The sequence below is a fragment of the Panthera leo genome, chromosome E3 (genome assembly GCF_018350215.1).
Source record: "Panthera leo isolate Ple1 chromosome E3, P.leo_Ple1_pat1.1, whole genome shotgun sequence".
Taxonomy (NCBI): domain Eukaryota; kingdom Metazoa; phylum Chordata; class Mammalia; order Carnivora; family Felidae; genus Panthera; species Panthera leo.
The window spans coordinates 28,320,626-28,343,603 of record NC_056694.1 but is presented as its reverse complement, the minus strand read 5'-3'; the positions used below and the strand labels follow the sequence as shown (position 1 = coordinate 28,343,603).

At 50.5% G+C, this 22,978-nt stretch overlaps 1 protein-coding gene and 1 long non-coding RNA gene across 4 annotated transcripts in view; one reads left to right on the top strand and one right to left on the bottom strand.

Moving 5' to 3' along the window:
• The window catches only part of ABCC1 (ATP binding cassette subfamily C member 1), a 139,887-nt gene that overhangs the window by 87,932 nt on the left and 28,977 nt on the right, over positions 1 to 22,978 (top strand). For all 3 annotated transcript variants that reach the window (XM_042921379.1, XM_042921380.1, XM_042921378.1), the window contains 7 exons: positions 901 to 1,047; positions 3,380 to 3,467; positions 6,367 to 6,442; positions 8,543 to 8,669; positions 12,202 to 12,378; positions 14,089 to 14,256; positions 16,260 to 16,443. In XM_042921379.1, the coding sequence (XP_042777313.1) occupies positions 901 to 1,047; positions 3,380 to 3,467; positions 6,367 to 6,442; positions 8,543 to 8,669; positions 12,202 to 12,378; positions 14,089 to 14,256; positions 16,260 to 16,443 (967 nt within the window). The remainder of the gene's footprint in view (positions 1 to 900; positions 1,048 to 3,379; positions 3,468 to 6,366; positions 6,443 to 8,542; positions 8,670 to 12,201; positions 12,379 to 14,088; positions 14,257 to 16,259; positions 16,444 to 22,978) is intronic.
• On the bottom strand, positions 6,451 to 21,525 carry LOC122209499. Its single transcript, XR_006197639.1, has 3 exons — positions 21,314 to 21,525; positions 7,625 to 7,691; positions 6,451 to 7,014 (listed from the first exon to the last, which is right to left on the bottom strand). It is a non-coding gene; the product is annotated as an uncharacterized LOC122209499 (long non-coding RNA).

The window sequence follows — 22,978 nt, the reverse complement described above, 5'->3', positions numbered from 1 at the left end:
TTTTTTTTTTTTTTTTTTTTAATGTTTTACTTAGTTTTGAGAGAGCGCAGGCAGGGAACGGGCAGAGAGAGAGAGGAACAGAGGATCCAAAGTGGGCTCCACGCTGACAGCACAGAACCTGACGTGGGGCTCGAACCTCAAGATCATGACCTGAGCCGAAGTCGGATGCTCAGTCCACTGAGCCACCCAGGTGCCCTGATCCCTCCCCCCCACCCCCTTTTTTTTTTTAAATGTTCCTTTCCCGGGGATATAAAATCATAAATTCTGTGAGCTGGAAGGAACTTGAAATAGTGGCATTCCCTGTCGCCTCCACACCCATTTCACGGATCAGGCATGTGAGGCATGGCGAGAGGAGGTATCCTGCCTGGGGATTGTCCTAGGTTCCGAGAATGCTGCCCTGTACAAAGCACACGCCTGACTTGGTGGAGTTTATGTTGTAGTGCAAGAGACCGACAACAAACACCTACAGTCCTGCAGTAAAAGGTAGCAGTAGGTGCTGTGATATGCGGGAGGTACAGCAGGTGCAGCCACAGGGTTGTTTCAGGCAGAGGGGGGTGGGGTGGCCTCTCCGAGGGTCAGCGGGAGGAGCCAGGCCACTGTCTGGATGGAAGGTCGTTTCCAGCAGAGAAGGTTGCAAGGGCAACGGCCCAGAGGTGGGATTCCACTACTGAGGAATTCTCTGAATATCTGTACGGTGTGCTTTGGAGAAGGTTGGTACAGAGGCCAGGACTTCCAGCTCCTGGTCACTCACTTATCTAGTTCTTTGAGTGTTTACTGAGTGCTTGCCGTGTTCTAGACACTGTCTTAGGCGTTTTCACCTGCGTCTGGCGGCCTGTCACGGGGCAGGTCTGACCACACTGCCCAGGGGACACAAGTCAGTAAAGGACGCTCTGTTTGCAGGTGGCCCTGTCTACATTTGCCGTGTACGTGACTGTCGACAAGAACAACATCCTGGATGCCCAGAAAGCTTTCGTGTCCTTGGCCTTGTTCAACATCCTCCGGTTTCCCCTGAATATTCTCCCCATGGTCATCAGCAGCATCGTGCAGGTACAGGCGAGGCTGGGGTGGGGGTGGGGGGTCAGGGAGGGATTCTCTGGGGACATGAAGCAGGAGGGGAAATGACGCAAATCCCCCTCTGTACCACTCCCTCTGTGTGACCCGTCCCACCGTGCCCGGTTGGCTTGATGAGGCCCCCACGGGGGGCTTTCGTGCTGTTTTGCTCATAGCCCAAAGAAAGGAATCCGTTTTACCTCTTGGCAAGGAACTCACATTTGAGCATAGAAAGCAAATATTGAATGCAGCCAGGTGCTCTGTAAGATTCTGAAATATTTTATCCTGTTCTGATCTGGTCTGTTCCACCCTGCCCTATCTTCACCTGCTTTTTCAAAGAATGCACCTCTCGACTTACTAAATTGATTTCACAACCCACTGATGGGCCTTGACCCACCATTGGAAAAACCCCAACCCAGACCCACCCAGAGTTAATAAGGTCCACACAGTGACCCTGTAAAGAGAGGAAACCGGCCACTTAGTCGCTCTGTGACGCTCCCACCACTTTCCTGCCGGTAGTATTTTTCGTGTTTTTCTCACCAGCATTGAACGCGTTCATGTTGAAAACCCCATTTTCAGCCACAGATCAGCCTTAAGATTGGGTTGTAGAGCTCTGTTGGTATGCTTTATTAAAAAAAATAAAATAACGAAATGGGGGCTTCTGGGTGGCTCAGTCGGGTAAGCATCTGACTTCGACTCAGGTCATGATCTCATAGTTCGTGGGTTAAAGCCCTGTGTTGGGCTCCGTGCTGGCCATGTGGAGCCTCCTTGAGATTCTCTCCCTCCCTCTCTCTCTCTTTGCCCTTCCCCCACTTGTGCTTTCTCCCTCTCTTCCAATAAATAAATAAACTTAAAAAAAAAAATAAGCCAGCAAATAAAACCCCCTTTTATTATGAATAAATTCAGACGTACACACAGGTAGGGAGAGAACAGTATAATAATAATGAACTGTGTGTAGCACTCCCCCAGATTCAACATTTTGCCACACTTGGTTCGTCTAAATCTTCTTGTCTCCTCTCCTGCCCCACTTCCTTCCTTTCTTTCTCTGCTGAAGAAACTTATTTATATATTTATGTATTTATGTATTTATGTATTTATTTTTCTAAGATTTTATTAAAAAAATTTTTTTTAACGTTTATTTTATTTTTGAGACAGAGCATGAACAGGGGAGGGGCAGAGAGAGAGGGAGACACAGAATCGGAAGCAGGCTCCAGGCTCTGAGCCATCAGCCCAGAGCCGATGCGGGGCTTGAACTCACGGACCGTGAGATCGTGACCTGAGCTGAAGTCGGACGGTTAACCGACTGAGCCACCCAGGCACCCCTAAGATTTTATTTTTAAGTAAGCTCTACACCCAACTCAGGGCTTGAACTCACAGCCCTGAGATCAAGAGTCGCATGCTTCACAGACTTAACCAGCCAGGTGCCCCTGAAGAATTTCAAAGCAAATCCCAGACCTCTTGACATTTCACCCATAAATGCTTCAGCATAAATTTCTTCTGCTTTTTTTTTTTTCTTTCAACTTATCTTTAGTGAGATAGAGTTGATAAGTACCGTTGCTTAAATTCAAGGTACACACAGCGTGTTGATTTCATATGCTGGCGTATTGCAATGGCATTACCTCTGGCATGTTACCTAACACCTCTGTCACATCACACAATTTTCGTTTCCTTTTTCTGGTGGCAACCAATAAGATGCCAACTTGAAGTTCATAAACAGTGTTGTTGACTGTGGTCACTCTGCATTGTATCTCAGGGACTTAGTTATCCACTGGTAGCAAGTTTTTTTAATTTTTTAATTATTATTTTTTTTAATCTTTATCTACTTTTGAGAGAGAGACAGAGTGCGAGTGGAGGAGGGACAGAGAGAGAGGGAGATGCAGAATCTGGAGCAGGCTGCAGGCCCTGAGCTGTCAGCATAGAGTCTTAGACGGGTCTCAAACCCACGGACTGTGAGATCATGACGTGAGCTGAAGTCGGACGCTTAACCGACTGAGCCACCCAGGTGCCCCCACTGGTAACAAGTTTTTAACCCTTACACGGGACCACTGCCTTTGGTCATTGTTTCTACAAGTCCCTTGTCATCTGGGGCAGTCCCCCTACCCTCTTTTTTAATACGGGTCGTGGGCTTTTAAAGGAAAACAAACAAGAACCAAAACCTGTTCTGTTTTTTATTCTAAGTCCCGCTCTTGTAGGAAACGCAGAGCCTCCAGAAATGAGGGAGGATGTGGGCCCCTCCACACCCAGAGGAAACCACTGAAAGTCGGCCTCGGTCTGTTTTCGCAAAAATGCTTTTAAAAATAACTGCACCCTGTAATTGCCTTCTCTGTAGGCGAGTGTCTCCCTCAAACGCCTCAGGATCTTTCTGTCTCACGAGGAGCTGGAGGCCGACAGCATCGAGCGGAAGCCTGGGAAAGACGGTGTGTGCATTTGGTTCCTCTGTACCTCAAAGGCTACCCTTGGCTTTGGCTGTGCTCAGAAGCCCGTCTGCGAGGCCCCAGGGAGCGGGGGCTCTGCAGAGTGGGGTGGCCTTATCTTGCACCGCCCAGGCGGCTGAACTTCAACTTGTTTCCTTGGTGTGTCCTCACCGAGAGGCAGCTGGAGGTGAGGCCTCCCGCCGAGGGACAGGATCCAGGGCTCAGATCTTGATTCTGTTCTGGGCAGATGGGCGGGCAAACCAAGGACAGATGTTGGGAGACCAGCTCCAACCTTCTAGCTCTTGTCCTTCGGCAGGTCACTTCACTGCTCTGAGTCTCAGTTTCCCCATATGGGTCATGAGGATGAAGGTGCCTTTCTCTAGCAGGGTGTTAACGTGGATTTTTATTGTTGATTGGGTTTTGTTGTTTTTGGGTTTTTTTTTTTTTTTTTTTTGTAGCTTACTAATTTATCCTTTCCTCATCAATCCCCCTGAGTGGGGATCTTACTCATGGCTATATCTCTAAGCACTTAATAATAAATATTCATAGCATTACCAGCAGTGACTATTTTCACTTAAGTGACACTCCTGTCATGGCACTTTCTGCTCTAAGGACGTGCAGACACTACCCCACCCGCTGCTCACACATCACACAGAGGAGCTGTGGAAACCCCCATTTTACAGATGAGGAAACTGGCCTAAGTGACCTGCTCACACAGCTAGTTAAGAAGTAGAGTCAGAATTTGCACCCACAGCCGGCCAGTGGAGTCTGTGCTCCAGTCCACTGGACAGTGTCTCCCTCACTGAGCTTTATTGAGCACCTACTATGCACCAAGCAGCACAGCCCTATGTGGTCCATCTCATTATTATCGGTCCTAGTCGACAGATGAGGAAAATGAGGCACAGAGAAGTTAAGTAACTGGCTCAAGGCTCTCCAGCTAGGACATGGCCACGTGGGGATTGGACTCAAACAGTCAGGCTCGGGAGCCCAATAAATACTGTCCGAGGCATGAATGTGTGTAGACGTTGGTTGTAAGGTACAAGTAGTGCCTGGCACCAAGTAGGCATTCAGATGTCTTCGGTGGTGTGTGCAACGCTTAGCCCGGTGCCTGCTGACCCAGTGGTTGTGGTGGCCGTTACGTCCCTAGCGTAAGAGAGGAGCGATCTGGGACATTTCCAACTCAGCCGTCTACGGCCAGGTTCCCCAGCCTCGGCACTGCTGCCAATCAAGGCCAGATGGTCCTTTGCTGTGGGGGGGGGGGGGGGTGTCCTCTGCCTTATAGGGTGCTGAGGGGCATCCCGGGCCTCCACCCACTAGATGCCAGTAGCATCCACCCCAGTTTTGACAACCAAAATTGCCTCTAGGCATTATATCCCTTGGGGGGCAAAGTTGCCCTGGTTAAGAACCACTGCTCACCGGATGCTGGAATCTTCTTCTCAACATTCCTGGCCTGTGGTTACCAGTTTCTGCCATCCTGAGGACCTAGTCTCCCCCCTCCCCTCTTCCCATCCTGAGGACCTAGTCCCCCCCCCCCCCCCCCCCCCCCCCCCCCGTAAATGGTACGGTGCCATCTACTCCTGGTCACATTTCTCTGCCTAACGCAGGCCTGAAATTTGGGACAGCCCATGGAGGTTTCAGAGTAGTAAAATTGCTCACAATTACCTGCAAGTGTCCTGTTGGAAAACCCCTAGGCCTCTGGAAAACCCCAGGCTTGCTCGTGTGGTCCGGGCCTCAGCACCCCCTTTCCACCCTAATGACAGTCTCCTAGGCTGCTTGACTTATTGAGATGTTTATCCACGCTCCCTGGGTGCCAGATGGGGCCACTTTGGCCACTCCCGGCCGGGTCTGGTGGTTTTCTAGCTTGTCTGACTCAAGTGGCTTTTCTTTAAATTCCTTAAATAGCACCTTCCAGTTTCCTCCTTGGTCTGTGTTATATCTGGACGGGACGGGACAGGGAGGCCTGGGGACCGGGCTTGTTAGGTTAGGTTAACCAGTAACTTCCTCTTGCAATGGGCTTTTGTTTCTTCTCTGTGTGGGGGAATTTACTTCTTTATTTGACAGCTTGAAAACACGCCCATCTTATCTCTAGGTGGTTTTACGGAGGCTCATAATGAAGGGTCAAAAAAAAATTTTTATTTTTTTTTAAGTAAGGAGGCATAAAGTATAAAAGGGAGGGAAGGGGAGAGAAAGTAAAGGAAGAGGTGCTGGGAGCTTAGAATCCCAAGGAGCCATTATCCACAGGATGCGGACTTTGTCTTACCGCTCTTCCCTCCCCCATCCACCCTGTGATACCCCACCTCCTGTTGCACAGCCTGCTTTTTCACAGTTCACGTGCCTGCTGTTTCAGGAAGTTGGACCTGCTGCGATGGGAGCAGGGGTGGCGGGAGAAGGGATCCAGGGAGGTGCATTAGGAGGCCACCCTGCAATCCAGTAGCTCTGGGCCAAGGACCCCACTTTGAACTGAAAGCAAGGGCCTAGGGGTGGTGAGGGCCAAGGGCCAGGCCCACCTGATGGAGAGCAGTGCTTGTTCCCTGTTGACCCTGGCTTCTGCTCAGCGTCCCCAGCCAGAGCTGCCCGATCTTCCCAAGATGGGGGGACGGGGACCTCAGAGCTATGAGTAAACCCCCAGGGGCTCCCCCCACCCTGTGCGAGATGGGCATCTGGATGGTGTAACCTTCAAGGCAGAGCCCTGTTGTGGTTCCTTCTGCTTTGTGGGTCTGGTTGGGGTTCTTTAGAAACCAGAGCTAATGTAACCAGATAATGTCTAGTGCAAGTTTCTAGCACCTGCCATTGAACTTAAAAAAAGATAAGAGAAAAAAAAAAAAGAGAGAGAGAGCCTCCTGCTCGTGCTCAGTCCCCAGGCTTCATCTGTGCCTGACCTGTTGTGTCTGGTGCTTTTCAGGTGGGGGCACAAACAGCATCACTGTGAAGAATGCCACATTCACATGGGCCAGGAGTGACCCTCCAACGCTGAATGGGTAAGCCAGGACGTGCAGAGAGCCAGGAGGCTCTGGTCAAATGTGGATTCCAGCCACACTCTAGCTCTTTGACCCTGAATAAGCCACTGTGCCTTTCTGAGCCTCAATTTACCCGTCGGGGAAATAGGTCTAGTCCTACCTGTTAGGGCTGCAGGAAGGAGCAGATGAGAGTGTGCTGGCACAGAGGGTTCCCTTGGATTGTAAAAGACAGAAACCATGCACAGATGGGTTTAGGCAACAGTTTTTGGCCTGCATAACTCAGAGCCACTGTCAGGTACAGCATGATCCAGGGACTCTGTGCCATCAGGATTCTCTCCATCTTGTCTTTGTTCGGTTTCCCTGTGTGCTGCTTCCTTCTCAAGCTGCCTCCCCACTCATGATGGGAAATAGCCCCCGTCAGCTCCCAGTGTGCCTCTTACTTCGGTGGGAGACCCAGCTGGCTCTTATTGGTCCAGGTTGGGTCATGTGCCCCTCACTGAGCCAAGCACTGTGCCAGGAGAGATAGAGCGTACTGATCGGCCAGGCTGGGTGTAAGGCTGTGATGTTACAGGTTGCAGGCAGGCTTGGGTCTGCTGAAAGGAATTTTTTTCAGAAGGGATTTGTCAGGATGGAATTGTTCTGTCGTCTCCCAGGCCTACAGCTGCCGAGTCACCCTTCCTTGCCACCTCCCCATCTGGTACCAAAGCACACAGTGTCCAGGAATTGACCTGGTTCCCCAAGCAACTTGTCAAGTGTCTCTTATTTGTTTCTGAGCTGGGGAGGCCTTTCTCACTGGCTCTGTCAGGCTTCCTCAAAGGAGTCCCCAAAATACAGGGCCAGAAGGAACCTTTTTAGGGGCCAAATTTATCCCCCATGCCTCTTAACAATTACCTCCTCACTGGGTAGCCGAATTATTGCTGTATATCGACTGAGGAAGCATGGGGGACAGACTCTCTAGAGCAAAGAATCTTGGTAAAATTCTTTCTACACCTGGAAAATTCATGGTGGGGCTGCATGCTTGGGAAGTTCTTCCTTATGTCTAACTTCACTCCTGCCTGCTTCAATTTTAGCTTTTCTCTCTTGTCTGTCTCTCTTGTCTTTTTGTTCCATGCGCCTCACCCCCACTTCTGCTCTTGAACTCCCCAAACCTTTCCCCACCCACACCTTTTCTCTTCTCACCCTACAAAAATAACCCATTCTCACCTGGACAGTCACAGGAGCCTCCTCACTGGGCGTCCTCTTCTGTTGTGGCCCCCTCATCCATTCGCCCCTCAGCACAGGAACAAAAGCATAATCGGTTCATGAGCTTTAAACAGTCAGCGATAGCAGAATCTAACGCCTGCACTAATATGTTGAAATCGTAACGGCATCCATCGAAAAGCACAGCCAGGGTGAGTAAACCCAAAGAGGCCCTGACTGCAGCCAGCGACTGGCCCGTGTCATTGGACAGGCAGTCTTGCCAGTGGAGCCTGGAGCTTACTGTCGTACTTGGGGTACCATCGTTTGTGAAAGGATGGTTTCCGTAGAGATGTGTTTCTCAGACTCGGATTCCTCCATGGCAGGTCCCCCGCTTCAAACTCCGAGGCCCCCAGCACAGCGAGCTTTGAGGTTTTCGGGCGTGCCTGCTGCCCACCCACCTCTTCAGGGCTGGCCTTACTCCCCTCTGCCTCGTCCTGTGCCGTCGATTTGTCAAGCCCCGATCACACCTGTTCGTTCACACCCTTGGGCCTTCTCTTAAGCTCTTCCTGGGTTTCTGTGTCTGGTGCTGCTTACTCTTCCTTCACAGTTCACGTTGAGGCTCCTGTCTGTCCCTCAGGTCGCCTGCATGGTTAATCTGGCCCCCTGATCATGATCTGGCCGCCCAGGTGACTCCCGCTGCCTCTGCGTCTCTAAGACCCGTGCGCATCCCAGCGCCTGCCTGGAGCCTCATGTGCCCAGGCCCTCGCACGCTCCCTGAGCCAAGCTTAGCAGTAGGGGCAGCGGTGGTCATTTCCAGACTGGGAAGGCTCCTTCCAGCCCTGCCGTCCGCCTCTCTCCGCTCTGGGTACATCCAGCTCTGGTGGGTCACCACCTGTTTCAGGCAAGGGTGTGGCTGAGGCAGAGCACATTATGTCATTTCAGCATTACCTTCTCCGTTCCGGAAGGTTCCTTGGTGGCCGTGGTGGGCCAGGTGGGCTGTGGAAAGTCGTCTCTGCTCTCAGCACTCCTGGCCGAGATGGACAAGGTGGAGGGCCACGTGTCTGTCAAGGTAGGACAAGGACTGAGGGGGCTGGGGTGGGGGCGTGGCTGGCCTGAGAGGAGAGTCAAGTGCGATGCTGTGGTTTGTTTGATGGCGGCCCCTGTGCAGGAAGCGAGAGCAGCGAGGTCTGCCTCCTTCTCTCGCACTCGCCCTGCTCTTCTCTGTGCCCCCTCGAAGGCCAGAGTTGATGTCGCTTATTTCCCGCTGTGTCCTAACACAGAGAATAGTGCCCAGCAGGTAGTAGGCACTCGATAAATACTCTGTGAACACACGGATGCTCCCTGGTCCACTCACTGCCTCTAATCCTCTCCCCACCTCTGGCCCTCAGTGTGCATCTTGTGGTCTCTCTTGACACGTGAGTCCCTCTGGCTTGTTGTCTCTGTCCGTGGATCTGTGTCTGTATCTCTTTTTATAAATGTAACAAAATGTAACATTTTTGATCTGTGTCTTTGGGGTATTGTGTTGGAGAATTCTGGTTAAGAGAGCTGTTTAAATTCTGAGTGTTTCCTTGAATTCTTAATAGAAGAATGGAAGAAGAACTAGAGATTTATTGGTTTTTAAAATGCACAGGACTTGGAGCTAAGTTGGAATATTCCTCAAGAGAGAATTTAAGAGGCTGCTTCAGTGAACACATGAATCTCGCTGTAAGTCGAGAGCCTTGTTTTGCGTTTAGCTGATTCACCATGAAGGAGTTGCCCTGGAGTAGGAAGCGTCCCTCGAAGTTTCCTGGACGCCAGTCCTTCAGTGTGGTCTGCTAGACTCATCCTGCGGTTGTTTGAGGAGGAGAGTTCTGGGCTCAGACAGGCTCAGGAGAGAATGCACACGCAGCTCCCCTCCCTCTTGGAGACTTAAAATAAACGTGAATAAAGTAAAGGTTCTGAGAAGTCCCACAAGGAGAAGAAAACTGATTTAAGTTTGGTTAACCCAGTGTGTCCCGGGCATACTTGGCCCGTGCAAGTATTTGCATCCCCAGAACTATTGTCCCTTGGAATCTCCTCCTAGGAATGCTGGTTTATGCAGTTGTTTTTATTTCAGAGCAAAGTCCTTTTTTTGTTCTTCGGGTTTTTTGTTTGGTGTTTTTGTTTGTTTATATGAGGCCCTTTAGCCTGATATGCGTCGCTAGAAAAGTATACGTTACGTTAGTTGGGTCTACACTGAAGGCATTTAGCTGCGGTTTTCGGAAATATTCCGTCGCTGCTTTGAAAGTACACGTTGTAAAGTGAGCTTAATGGGCAGCGTGCCCTACGTTTCTGGAAGTACGCTCCAAACTGTCCACATTGTGTTCTGCGTCGTTAATGCGTTTCCACCACTGTAGCGCTCTTGGCGTGTCGGGCTGCATGGTTTTCTGCTGTGGTGGGCTTGTCCTATGCTGTGTCACATCCTTAGCAGCATTCCCGCCCTCTGTCCACTAGATGCTGATAGCCGACTCCGGTTGTGATAACCAGGAGGGTCTAGATGTTGTCACATGTCCCCCAGAGAGCAACATTTTTTAAAGTAAAAAAAAAAAAAGGCTTTAAATGCAGAAATGATGCATCTCTTAGAAGCTGAGGGTGCACTGAGTATTTGGTTTGATGAACTGATTTCTCTGACTGGTTATTTTGCCCTGCAAAGGAGCATGCTAGAAATGTGTTTAAAATATTAATTTTCTCCAAATATTTTACTTGGGTATGCCATGTCTGAATTTTCTGTGGGTTCTGTGGTGAGACTTTGTGACATTTTGGCCTCCTGTCAGTTAGGGTATTAGTTTAGTTATTTATCTGAGAATGAAGATTGAGATTTGAAATACCTGGGTCCCTCTCCCAACCGTATCCCTCTAGAATTCCCTTATGGAAGAACCTTCACTCGTAGCGGCTCCCGGGTGGCTCAGTCGGGTAAGTGTCTGACTCCTGGTGGGCTTAGGTCATGATCTCACGGTTTGTGAGTTCAGGCCCCACATTGGGGTTTGCCCTGGCAGCACAGAGCCTGCTTGGGATTCGCTCTCCCCCCCTCTCTCTGCTGCTCGCACACATGCACGCTCTGTGCGCCTGCCTCTCTCTCTCTCTCTCTCTCTCCCTCTCTCTCTCAAAAATAGATAAACATTAAGAAAATAATAATAATAATCTTTGCTCCCCTTGCCCTTCCAGTAAAGCCCAGGCTTCTCACCTGGATCCCTGGCCTGGGGTGGGCCTGCCCTTGCTGCCCTCCAGCTCACTCCTACCTGTCTTCCCCTTCACACGATGTTCCAGTCATCCTGGCCTTCCTGTTCCTTGGATGTGCCAGGTTCTACTTGTCTCTGGACCTTTGCTCATGCTGTTCCCTCTGACTGGAATGCTTTTCCATTTCTCCTTTGTCACACCAACTAACCCTCACCTGTTGGTCCTTTGAAACCGATGATTTGACATAGAAGTAACCTTGATTAAATTTCATCAAGGATATTTCCCCAAGGAATCCTTCCCTGATGACCCAAGCTAGGTCTCTCTTTTCAAAGGACTTTTTTTTTTTTTTTTTAATTTATTTATTGAGAGAGAGACAGAGAGAGAGAGAATCCCAGGTAGGCTTCATGTTCAGCCCAGAGCCCAGTGCAGAGTTGAGTCTCACAACTGTGATATTATGGCCTGAGCTGAAATCAAGAGTCAGACGCTGAACTGACTGAGTCATCCTGGCTCCCTTTTAAAGGACTTTTTATTGATGTATGTATTTATTTTTATTTATTTATTCTAAAGTTTGTTTATTTGAGAGGGACAGATAGCATGAGCAGGGGAGGGGCAAAGACAGGGAGAGAGAGAGAATCCCAAGCAGGCTCTGTGCTGCCAGCACAGAGCCCAATGTGGGGCTTGAACCCACAAAGTCGTGAGATAATGACCTGAGCTGAAACCAAGAGTCAGTCACTTAACCAACTGAGCTACCCAGGTGCCCCTTAAAGGACTTTCTAAAGGACTCATTTTTTTCTCTCTTAGCATTTACCCCAAACTGTAATCAAAGAATTTTTTTTTTTTTTATCACATCAGGGACTTATCTTTTTTTTTAAGTTTTTTTATTTTTGGGAAACAGTGCAAGTGAGCAAGGGCAGACAGATTGGGAGAGAATCCGAGAATGCCACAGAGGGGCAGAGAGAGACAATCCCACACAGGCTCTCCAGTGTCATTGTAGAGCCCGAATCGGGGATACAGCTCACCCGATTTGGGGTTTGAACTCACAAACCGTGAGATCATGACCTGAGCCGAAGTCGGATGCTTAACTGACTGAGCCACCTAGGTGCCCCACTTCTTGAGAGGCAGGAGTTTTGTTCACTGCTGGAGGCATTTAGTGAATTCTTAACTAAATACAGACCTGTAATCTCACTAATGCGGATTTCCGCTCTTGAATTCCTGATATTAGAGTCTGCGATTGACCTAGTGTGGGGTCTGATCCCAGGTCTGGCATCTGAGTCTGTCGTGACTCAGTTTCCCCCTTGCTGAGCGTCTCGGGAAGTAGAATCCTCCTGGCGAGTGGATGGGCCAGCTGCCATCTTGTTAACCGAGTCTGTCTGTCTGTCTTGCTGCCTTCTGTATTTGCTGCCTAGGGCTCAGTGGCCTACGTCCCCCAGCAGGCCTGGATTCAGAATGATTCTCTCCGAGAAAATATCCTTTTCGGACGCCCGCTCCAGGAACGGTATTACAAGGCAGTGATCGAAGCCTGTGCCCTCCTCCCAGATCTGGAGATCCTGCCCAGCGGGGACCGGACGGAGATTGGTGAGAAGGTCAGTCGGTACAGCCTCAGCATGGCGCCTGTATCAGTCAGCCACAAAATCTTAGGGGCTTGTGTTAAACACTTCTTCTCCCTTTTGACTGTGGTTGGCTGACCCACACTGGGCTCAGTCAGGCAGCTCTGCACCGTGTCACGGGCCAGCTGAGCTCGCCTGTAGGCCATGGGGTTGGCTGGGGTCCGCCCCGCATGGCTTTTTGCTGGGGCTTCGGCTGAAGGGGCGATAGCTCTACAGGGGGACACCCTTCTCGTGGTGACAGCAGAAGCCCAAGAGAGACAGAAAAACCACATGGTGTCCCTTAAGGCATATTGTCCTTTTCACCTGGTTGAACTGAAAGATGGGAGAGCAGGAAGTGCCCTTCGCCTTTGCAGTCATGTGACTGCGGAGTCACATGACAGGGCGCTCTCCAGGGAGGAGGGGTGCCAGTGATTCAGATGTCCACAGTCCCTTTCAAAGCAGCGATAATAGTAAAAATAATATGGTCGCCAGCAGCTGTTGGGCATTTGCTCTGTGCCAGGTACCGTGATAGACATTTTTATGTATTTCATCTTCATGGCAAGCCCATGCGAGGGGATTGACTGTCATTTGCATTTCATGGTTGAAGAAAGAGAGGCATAGAGGGGGCTAAGTGACTTGTCCAAACACCTTCCCACTAATGTTTGCTTATTTTTGAGAGAGAGAGAGACAGAGCGTGAGCGGGGGAGGAGCAGAGAGAGAGAGGGTGACAGAATCCGAAGCAGGCTCCAGGCTCCGAGCTGTCAGCACAGAGCCTGATGCGAGGCTTGAACTCACTAACTGTGAGATAATGACTTGAGCCAAAGTTGGACGGTCAACCGACTTGAGCCACCCAGGTGGCCCTGAGTTAGTTGTTTTAACGCACGTGTCTGTTTCTGCCACATGGAGACTCCTCAGCCAGTCCCGGTCTGGCTGCCAATAAAAGTCTAGAGCGAGAGAGTATGACTGGGTCTGACGTCTGCCCCGGGCCAAAGAGCTGTGGCCGGAGGGGCCATCAAAAAGAACCTGGCTGCCTGAACCCCACCTGGGTGTGTAGGGAGGGCAGGCATCTCTCTCAGCAGAGACTGGGCCCCGTTAACCCGGCGGGGGTCCACTTGGACTTCCCAGCCGTAGACGGAAATGACAGTCGGTAATCGATAATCTGTAGTCGGAGGGAGAGCTGTGACTGCTGCGGTGTGCTCCATGGAGTGCCCTGGTGTGAATTAGAAATCGGTGCCCTTCCTGCTGGTGAGTGGGTGGGGGGAATTTCGGCACCCCCAGAGTGCAGCCTGCCTTGGCTCTCTGTGGTTTCACCATGAGTGAGAGATCAGAGCAAGCGTGCCAAAGTGGTAGCTATTAACCAAAGCAGCGGCAGCGGGCTCGTTACGGCATCTGCCGGTGCCTTCTGTCAGACTCCAAGATCCGGAGCCTTCCTGTTGCTTGGTGCCACGGTTGCCAAATGCCCACGCTGTGCCAGCTGTCTGCTCAGCAGCTCCCAGGGGCTCCAGTTTTCTCTTCTGCCTGTTTTAGGGTTGAGGCTGGATTCCGTGGTCGGCCTTGAGCACAGTCCGTGCAGATACAATCTCATGCCTCTGCTTCCTGCTCAGACGAGGGGAGGCGGTTCAGCCCTCCAGGGCCGCCAGCCGGGGTCTGCTGCCTCCTGAGCAGGGCTCCCTAGGAACCCCCCCCTTCTGCCGTGTCTCTCCCCAGGGCGTGAACCTCTCGGGGGGCCAGAAGCAGCGTGTGAGCCTGGCCCGGGCCGTGTACTGTGACTGTGACATCTACCTCTTCGATGACCCCCTGTCGGCGGTGGATGCCCATGTGGGAAAACACATATTTGAAAATGTGGTTGGCCCCAAGGGGATGCTGAAGAACAAGGTACCTGCCGAAGGGCCAGGGCTCGGCTCTGGCCGTCCTCGCGCATTTGTTCAGTCAAAATGTGCCCCCTTTGGGAATCCTTCACTTCCCACCTTTCAGGATTATTTTTTTATTATTATTATTATTAATGTTTATTTATTTTTGAGAGAGAGAGTAAGTGAGCATGAACGGGGGAGGGGCAGAGAGAGAGGGAGACACAGAATCCGAAGCAGGTTCCAGGCTTCCAGCTGTCCACACAGAGTCTGACACGGGGCTCAAGCTCACAAACTGTGAGACCACGACCTGAGCCGAAGTCAAATCTTTAACCGACTGAGCCACCCAGATGCCCCCCACCCCATTTTTTTAACTGAGCCACCCAGGTGCCCCCCCCCCCACCATTTTTTTAATTGGACTTCAGAACACGTTTCTAATGCTTCCCTTGCATGCCTTTCTGGGACATGCTTTCTTGCTCTTGTCCTTATAGGGGGACGTCCTTGACACTGACTTGAAGTCCTTGCCTTCACGTGGCCAAAGGAGGCTCCTCTTCCCGATTTAATAACGGGCGGCTTTGCAGAGGGAAATCCTATCCCTTCTGACTGATGGGGCAACTCTCCCTTCCCTGCTGACGTGGCTGTAGGCTGAGGGACGGAGGTTTGGAGCAGGAAAAGTGCCTATAGTGCCCGTACATGGCAGGAAATGTGTCCTCACCTGTTTATCATCATCATCATCATCATTTTTAGGGGAATTATAGGATGGTTGAGAAGGAGTACTGCTTTTCGGTTTTTTTCTTCTGGAGAAAGAAGTATTTTCCACATGTCCATGGGGAAAATAGAGAAGATTCAGAAAAACACAGCAGAGAAAAAAAAAAAAAGCAATTTTGCACAACCCTACCTCATGCAGATTTTCTTATTTCAAGCCTTATAAATAGGTTATCATGTCATGTGTATACATAATGGACCTCAAGCCACTTAACCTGTTGTAAGCATCATCCTGTACACACCATAAAAATTCTGGATAAACATAATTTTCAATTTAAAAAACTTCATTATCAAAAATCTAAAAGAGTGTAAGAGTGTATACGTCAAGCAAAAAAAAAAAAAAAAAAAAAAAAATGGCCCTCCTTTGTCCTGCGTCCTAGGCCCTGTCTCAGGAGACAGGTGTCACCAGACCACTTGCTGTCTGTTTCTGTACCACCCTTGAGCTAAGACTGGCTAAGACTGGTCTTTACATTTCTGAAGCGGTTGGAAAAAATCTGGAGGGGAAAAAAAAAATGTGTGACATATGCAAATTGCATTGAGTTTAAATATATTTTTATATTTATATATAACACATATACATATTTCATTTATATAATATATATTTATTGGGTCACAGACAGACCATCTTTTTCCATCGTATGTACGACCACCTTCACGCTGTGGCAACTTCACCACCGGTTGCCATAGCAACCGGAGGATCCATAAAGCCAAAAGTATTTACCATTTGGCCCTTTAAGAATAAGTTTGCCGACTCGTGTAGTTTGATGAACGTCCTTCCAAACCTTGACTTAACTGGATAAAATATATACAGACGTACAAGTTTTGTAGTGTCTTTTGGGAGGTGGGGGATTACTTGAAAAGAAAATGACGCCACGGCACGCAGATTATTTTGTATCTGTGTCATTTTTCTGTTCTTGGACACATGCATGGTTCCCTCCCTGCCTCCCTCTCATCCTTCAGATTTCTGTTCACAGATAGGCTTCCCCATCACCCTTGTTAAAATTGCACCCTTCCACCCTCGGTCTCATACCCCCCCAGCACCCGCCGTGTTGTACTTGTATTGGTCCTTTCTCCCCCGACCCTGGAGTGTGGGGCTGGGATCTGTTTCCCTCCCTGCGGCCCCCCAGCTCCTGGCAGGTGAGTGTTGAAGGGAGGCACCCATAGATGGGGGCGTCCCCGGCGCTCAGACCCGAGCTTGGCCGCTGGGCGTAGGGGAATTGCGCTCATGCCCGGGCGCTGACTCGCGGGTCCCCGCTCTGCCCGCAGACACGGCTCTTGGTCACACACAGTATCAGCTACCTGCCCCAGGTGGATGTCATCATCGTCATGACTGGAGGCAAGATCTCCGAGATGGGCTCCTACCAGGAGCTGCTGGCCCGGGACGGGGCCTTTGCCGAGTTCCTGCGCACGTACGCCAGCACCGAGCAGGAGCAGTCCGAGCAGGATGACGGTAGGGCGCGCGGGGTGCCTCACTGGACCCCCGCTGCCTCCCGGAGGTTCCCCCACACCCCCTCCGCAGTGGCCTGTCGGCAGCGGGCCAGCCTCTACAGGGTCCCAACGCTTTGGGGCCGCATTGAGAGGGGGTCCCAGCGCTTTGCGGCGGGGGCAGCAGATCTGGGCCCAAGTCCTGCTACTTTCCTGCGATGTGGCTCTGGGCCGAGCTTCAGTGTTCTCTCGGCAGGCACAGGGACGGTGGTGAGGTTCTCAAGAGGCTGTGGGAAGCAGTGACTTTGTATGGCATAATCTAGAACAGATGTGAGGGTCGTGGGGGTTGTAGGCTGCTGGTTGGCAAGACCTCGGTTTGAGTCCCATTGCCCCTCTTTTTTTTTTTTTTTTAATGTTTATTTTTGAAAGAGAGAGGGTGGGGGCAGAGAGAGAGGGAGACCCAGAATCCGAAGCAGGCTCCAGGCTCCGAGCTGTCAGCACAGAGCCCGACGTGGAGCTCGAACCCGTGAACCGTGAGATCATGACTCGAGCCGAAGTGGGATGCTTAACCGACTGAACCACCCAGGTGCCCCCCACTGCCCCTCTTACTAGGGTCCCCCAAACCCTTCTGAGCCTCAGTTTCCCCACTGATAATAACAGAACAGTCTTCTGGCACTCGGTGGAGATTTCATGTGCTGAATTCCATAGAGCCTTGGGCGTAGTGCCTGGCACACAGTGTTTGGGCCATGACAGCTGTTGTCATTACCCGCCCCGGGAAGAGTGCCCATCTCTTCATCCCATGCCCTTGGCACCTGCCAGGTCAGTGCAGACCTGCCCCCTTCCCACCTGCCGCACCCACTGTGTCCTCTCGGGCCAGGACTCCAAAAGCTGGAACCTCACCCTGTCCTTATTTGAAGGCTTCTGTGGTGAGACTTCTAAGAATCTGTCCTCTCTTCTCTGTTGGCTTAAATTTCAGGGGATTGGTTTGCCGCCTTCAGGCTGCCCTGTGTTTCATCACTCAGACTGGCATCTCAGAGGCTCCTCTCCTCCCCTCTCTGCTTGGAGCTCTGACCCCACAGAGAGGGAAGAGGTCATCTGACACCTTTGCTCCTTGGCTTGCGGCGATTGCTAAGAATGAAAATGAGAGATTGCTCTTCCGGCCCTGATCTCCCATCTCCAGGAGCAAATTACAGACTCCCCCAGCCTCCGGGGCACGTTCTTTATGTGCTTTGTCCCCAGGGAGGCCTCAGATAGACTGTCTACAGGGGCAGGGCCGCGGGACTGCCTTGTTGGGCAATTTGCACGGGTGCTTTTGTTCTCGGAACGTCTGTGATACGGATCTAAGACACAGCCGCTGCTTGCTGAGGGCTTCCCGGGGCCCCTGTTCTCTGCCGGAGTTCCCTTGTTGACCGCTTCCATCGACTCACGAGGGAGTAGAATTGTGATTCCCGGTTCACTGGTGAGGAAAGTGAGGTTTAGGGAAACTTGTCCCTTCTGTGTCAGGGACAGCTGGGTTCCTGTAGCTGTGAAATGGGGCCGGTCCCTAAGAAAGAGCTGTCTACTCTTCATCGAGGTAGTCAGATTTTTATTAAGCGTCTACTATGTGTTGAGTGCTTGTATTAAGTCCCTAGGGCTTCCTTGACAAAGTGCCACAGGCTGAGCGGCTTAAGCAACAGAAATTTAATCTCTCACAGTTTGGGAGAATGGAAGCCAAAGACCGAGGTGTTCACCAGACTGATTCTTTCCGAGGCTCTGAGGGAGGGCTGTTCCACCCCTCCCCTGGCTTCTGGAGAGCTGCTGGCGGCCATTGGCTTATAGATGCGTCACCCCCACATCTGCCTCCGTCTTTCACACAGAAACCTGGCGTGTTTCTGTCTCTCAATTTCCCCTTTTTATAATGACACCAGTTATATGGGGTTAGGGCCCGCCCTAATGACCTCACCTCAACTCATTACACCTGCAGATAACCTGTCTCCAAATACAGTCACTTTCGGAGCTACTGGGGGCTAGGAATTCAGGAATTCCTAGAACAACACTATTCTAGGTTTTGGGGAGACAGAAGTGAATGACATCTAGACAGATCCCTATCCTCATGAACCTTGGAATCTGTTGGGAGAAAAGGGCAAAACACAAATCAAGAAATAAATGGTTTCCTAGAGCTTTAAGTGCTATGAAGAAAAAAAAAACACACAGGATGATGAGCTGGGGAGTGATGTGGATGACACCTGGCCATGCAAGGTGGTCAGAGACGCCCTTTCTGAGGAGGTGACCTTGGCATGGAAGGTTGCCAGCAAGGAGAAAATCCAGGGAACAGTGTGCTGACGCAGGGAATGGAAAGGAGGCCAGGGTGGCCAGACCACGGTGGGTTAAGGGACAGTGGTGGGAGATGGCCTTTCAGGGTGAGGAGTTTGGGGTTTGGTCTCAATGCAGGGGGCATCCAGTGAATGTCAGAGAGGGGCAGCAACTTGGCCAAGGACACACAGCGGCTGCTGGCAGGGGTGGGACCTCAAGTCTGGCCTAAGTTTCAGTCGCCTGCTCCTTCCCTTGGTGCTTTATGTGTCTGCCTGGGGTCAGGGCTCATCCATTGCCTCTGCATTAGTGTGCTTAAGGAGCCCCAGTGGTTTGTCACGTTTTATTGAGATACAGTTGGCATAGCATACGATCCTCCCATTTAAAGCATACAGTGTAGTGATGTTTAGCACGTTGAGAGTTGGGCAGCCATCACCAAAACCAACTTTAGAACATTCCGGTCACCCCTCCAGAAAACCTCGTAGCCGTTAGCAATCACTCCCCATTTTCTCCCAGCCCCCTAGGTCCCTGGCACCTGCTCATCTTTCTGCCTCTAGATTTGTCTGTTCTGGGCTTCTCATGTAAATGGAATTCTAGACCGTGTGGTCCTTAGTGAGCTGGTTTCTTTTGCTTCGTGTGATGTTTCTGTGGCTCACCCGTGTGATAGCACATGTCTATACTTGATAACCTTTCTGTGGCTGGGTAATACACCCCATTTTGTTTATTCAGTCATCCCTTGATGACAGGTCAAGTTGTTTCCATGCTTTGGCTGTTTTAAATTGTGCGGCTCTGAACCCTCTTGGTATTAAAAGTGTTTCCTTTTGCGAGCGTGAGGCAAGAAATGCCTCCAGTTTATCATTCCTGGTGGGAATGAGTTTCTACGTGTCTCTGCTCTTGGGGTCGGAAAGTTCTGTCTTAAGTCTAGCCTGCTTCCCTCCTGCTTCAGGGTTGCCTTCCTCTGAATGTCATGCCCCTGCCACGTGCTGGATGAGGCATCCCCATGGCCCCTGTACGTCACAGTCCAGCTTCCTTCAGGTGAAAACAACCCTGTATGCTCTCTCAGGTGACACGTGTGCCTTTTACTGAATCTTTTTCCCCCCGAACGAGGTCTCCCTCCTTTGTATCCAGGTGCACAGGGAGCATCCTTAAACTCTGCTGACCACAGATGGGTTTTTTCACTCCCCTTCCTCCACCACCACCACCAGATCCAAAGCATTTGGTGCAGAACACGGAATACTGCCAATTACTTTTTTTTTTTTTTTCTTTTTTCCTTTGGCCACGTCAGCACTTAATTTGGCAATGAAAATGCCACCCTTGCACCACTGCGGGGTCATTTTCCCAATTTAGCCGTACAGCCACCCCCAGAAGTCCTCAGCCCTGTGGGTCTGAACTCACACTGGGCGGCGTCTTCACTTTCTCCCTCTCTCGGAGGGGCCCCCGGCACTGCAGCTTGGCATCGGGGTCCGATATTGCTCAGCTGTGGCAGGTTTCCAAGAGCCAATGACCCTGAATTTGTTTGAGCCACATTTTTGGCTTCCCCTAAAGGGAAACTTTTTTTTCCCTTGTTGGATTAATCAGATCTTTTTTAGAACACCCAGGCTGAAGGGGGAGAGTGGTTGGTTTGGGGGGATTCTTTCCCAGGGGGGTAGGGAATAGTAGAGGTAACAGGAAGTAGGCTTAGGAAGAGAAGATACTGACCAGTCCTGGCAGGGATTTATTACACTGATTTGTAGGAAACTTTTTTCTTCCTTTTTCTTTTCTTTTCTTTCCTTTCCTTTCCTTTCCTTTCCTTTTCTTTTCTTTTTCCTTTCCTTTCCTTTCCTTTCAGTGGCAAAGAGAGTTACAAACTGACTCATTAACCTTTGTATCCAGAAGGTAAAGAACCTTCCTATGTACTCTGGTGTCTTTATTAGGAAGACTGCTCTAAAATTTAGAGCAGTGGTTTTTAGCGGGGGAACATCTGTGCCTCCCAGGATACTTGGCAGTGTCTGGAGACTTTTTTGGTTGTGACAACTGGGATGGAGGAGGGCGGTGCTAACACAGAGGGTGGAGACCAGAGACGCTGCTAAGCATCCTACAATGCGCAGCACTCCTCCCTCCCCCCCCCCCACCCCGAAAATAGAGCATATGCTCTGACTCCACGCTCCCCAGGTTCTTTCCTGTCGTCTTGGGAGAAACACCTTTCTCCCACTTGTCAGAACCTTACTTAATTCATCTCTCAACCTCATGTCTAATTTTTTCTGTTTCTCAGATTTTTGCTGGCAGTTTTCTTTTTTTTCTTTTCTTTTTTTTTTTTTTTTTTTTTTACTGATTAGGGAATCAATATGTGCTCATTTTAGACAGCTGGAAGCTGCAGAAAAACCCACAAAACCAGGAAAAAGAATGTCCATCCACTCACCCACCTGCCAGAGGGTTTGTCTGTGTCTGTCTTGCCTCAGCCTTACTCCCGAGCAGAGGAGTGCCCTCTGTGCATTCAGCCATCAGTTTTCCTTTCTTTCTTTCCTTAACAGTGGTAACAGTGGGTCATAAGCACCGCCCCATATTGCAAAAGTCTCTCATAAACACCGAACAGCTGCTGGAGAGTCCAGCGTCCAGATGGCACATACCTTTAGGCTGTTCTCAGTAGCCATATTTCTTCCTCCTGAGTACAAAGAACTTTCTGGGCCTAGGCTGGTGGATTGGGCCAGGCGATGCAGCCGGTCAATTCCGTTTTTGGTCAAAAACGAAGCGTTGACTGTAACGCAGCGACTTGGGATTCTTCCCTTGAGGGAGGTTTGCCTGCTGGCCCGTGCCCAAGCAGAGTTCCAGAACCTTCTTGAGAATAAACAACAGAGCTCCGAGGTGCTGGTTTTGAGGGCCGGTGGCTGGCTGGACACGGAGCCCAGGCAAGGGCACTTAGGAGGTCCAAGGGCAGGGACCCTTACACCCCAAGGGTAAGGGAGAGCCCCTTACCTGGTACCTGCAAGCACTGGAAGAACATGTATTGGAGTAGAAGTTTGGTGCCTTTGCTGAAAAAAAAAATCCTTACTATTTTATAGCACCCCCCACTCCCCCCTTTGATTTTCCACTTTCTCTGCTTTAGTTTTCTTTGTGGTACTAACCACTGCCTGACAGCCAAGTCTGGATCTGTTACTTCGTGTATTATCTCTCTCTCTGTCTCTCTCCCTTTCCCTTTCCCCTTCCTTTTCCCTTTCCCTTTCCCTTTCCCTTTCCCTTTCCCTTTCCCTTTCCCTTGGAATTTAAGCTCCATGAGGGCTTTTTGGTCACTTGTATATCCCCAGGACTGGGAACAGTGCCTGGCACACAGTAGACGCTCAGTATAATGTGTTAAATAAGCAAATGGATGCATTATGCCTTGATTATTGAAGGCACATCCTACGTAAGCTTTGAACATTCCCACAGCTGTCTAAAGGTCCCAGATTAGAAAAAAATATGCGTTGATTTTACCCATGTCTCCAGGGTTGGTTTAGAAATCAGCTTTACGGGGCGCCTGGGTGGCTTAGTCGGTTGAGCATCCGAGTTTAGCTCACGTCATGATCTCGTGGTTCATGGGTTCGAGCCCCGCATCAGGCTCTGTGCTGACAGCTCAGAGCCTGGAGCCTGCTTCAGATTCTTTGTCTCCCCCTCTCTCTGCCTCTCCCCTGCTCATGCTCTGTCTCTCAAAAATAAACATTAAAAAAAAAATTAGAAGAAAGCAACCAGCTTTGTGGGTGTGGGATATGAGATGGCATCATGGTGGCCAATGGGGTGCCCATTCTGGCCCTGGAAGGTCATCTCTGCTTCACTTGGCCACTGATGTGTTAATCTGTCCATCTGCATGTCAGGTGTATACAGAGTGCTTGGTGTGTGCCATGGGGACACCCAGTACTTGAGCCACTGTGTGGAATGGTGCCTCTTGGATTGTGCAGTGCACGGTCTGTTACACCCTACATGGCCATCCAATGTGCCTGATGATGGGAATAGAGTAGTGGAAAAGACCTCCTCTCTGTTTTCAAGAGCTCACAGTTGGATGGTGGAAACAAACACCAAATAATCAACGACGTGGTGGTGCTAACCGCAGTGATGGAGGTGAGCCTGGGGGGCTGGGGGGGGGGGCAAGATGAAATCTGAGCCAAGTCACCTTCTCTTCCCCTTTTCTTGGCTCCATCTGTAGCTGGTTCAGAGTAAGGTTCCTTGTGGCCCAGACCCCTGTCATGAGCAGTGTCCAACCTCGAGGAACTGAGGGCTGTGGGCTAAGTAAGCAAGTAAGAAAATAATTTTAAATGGCCCCT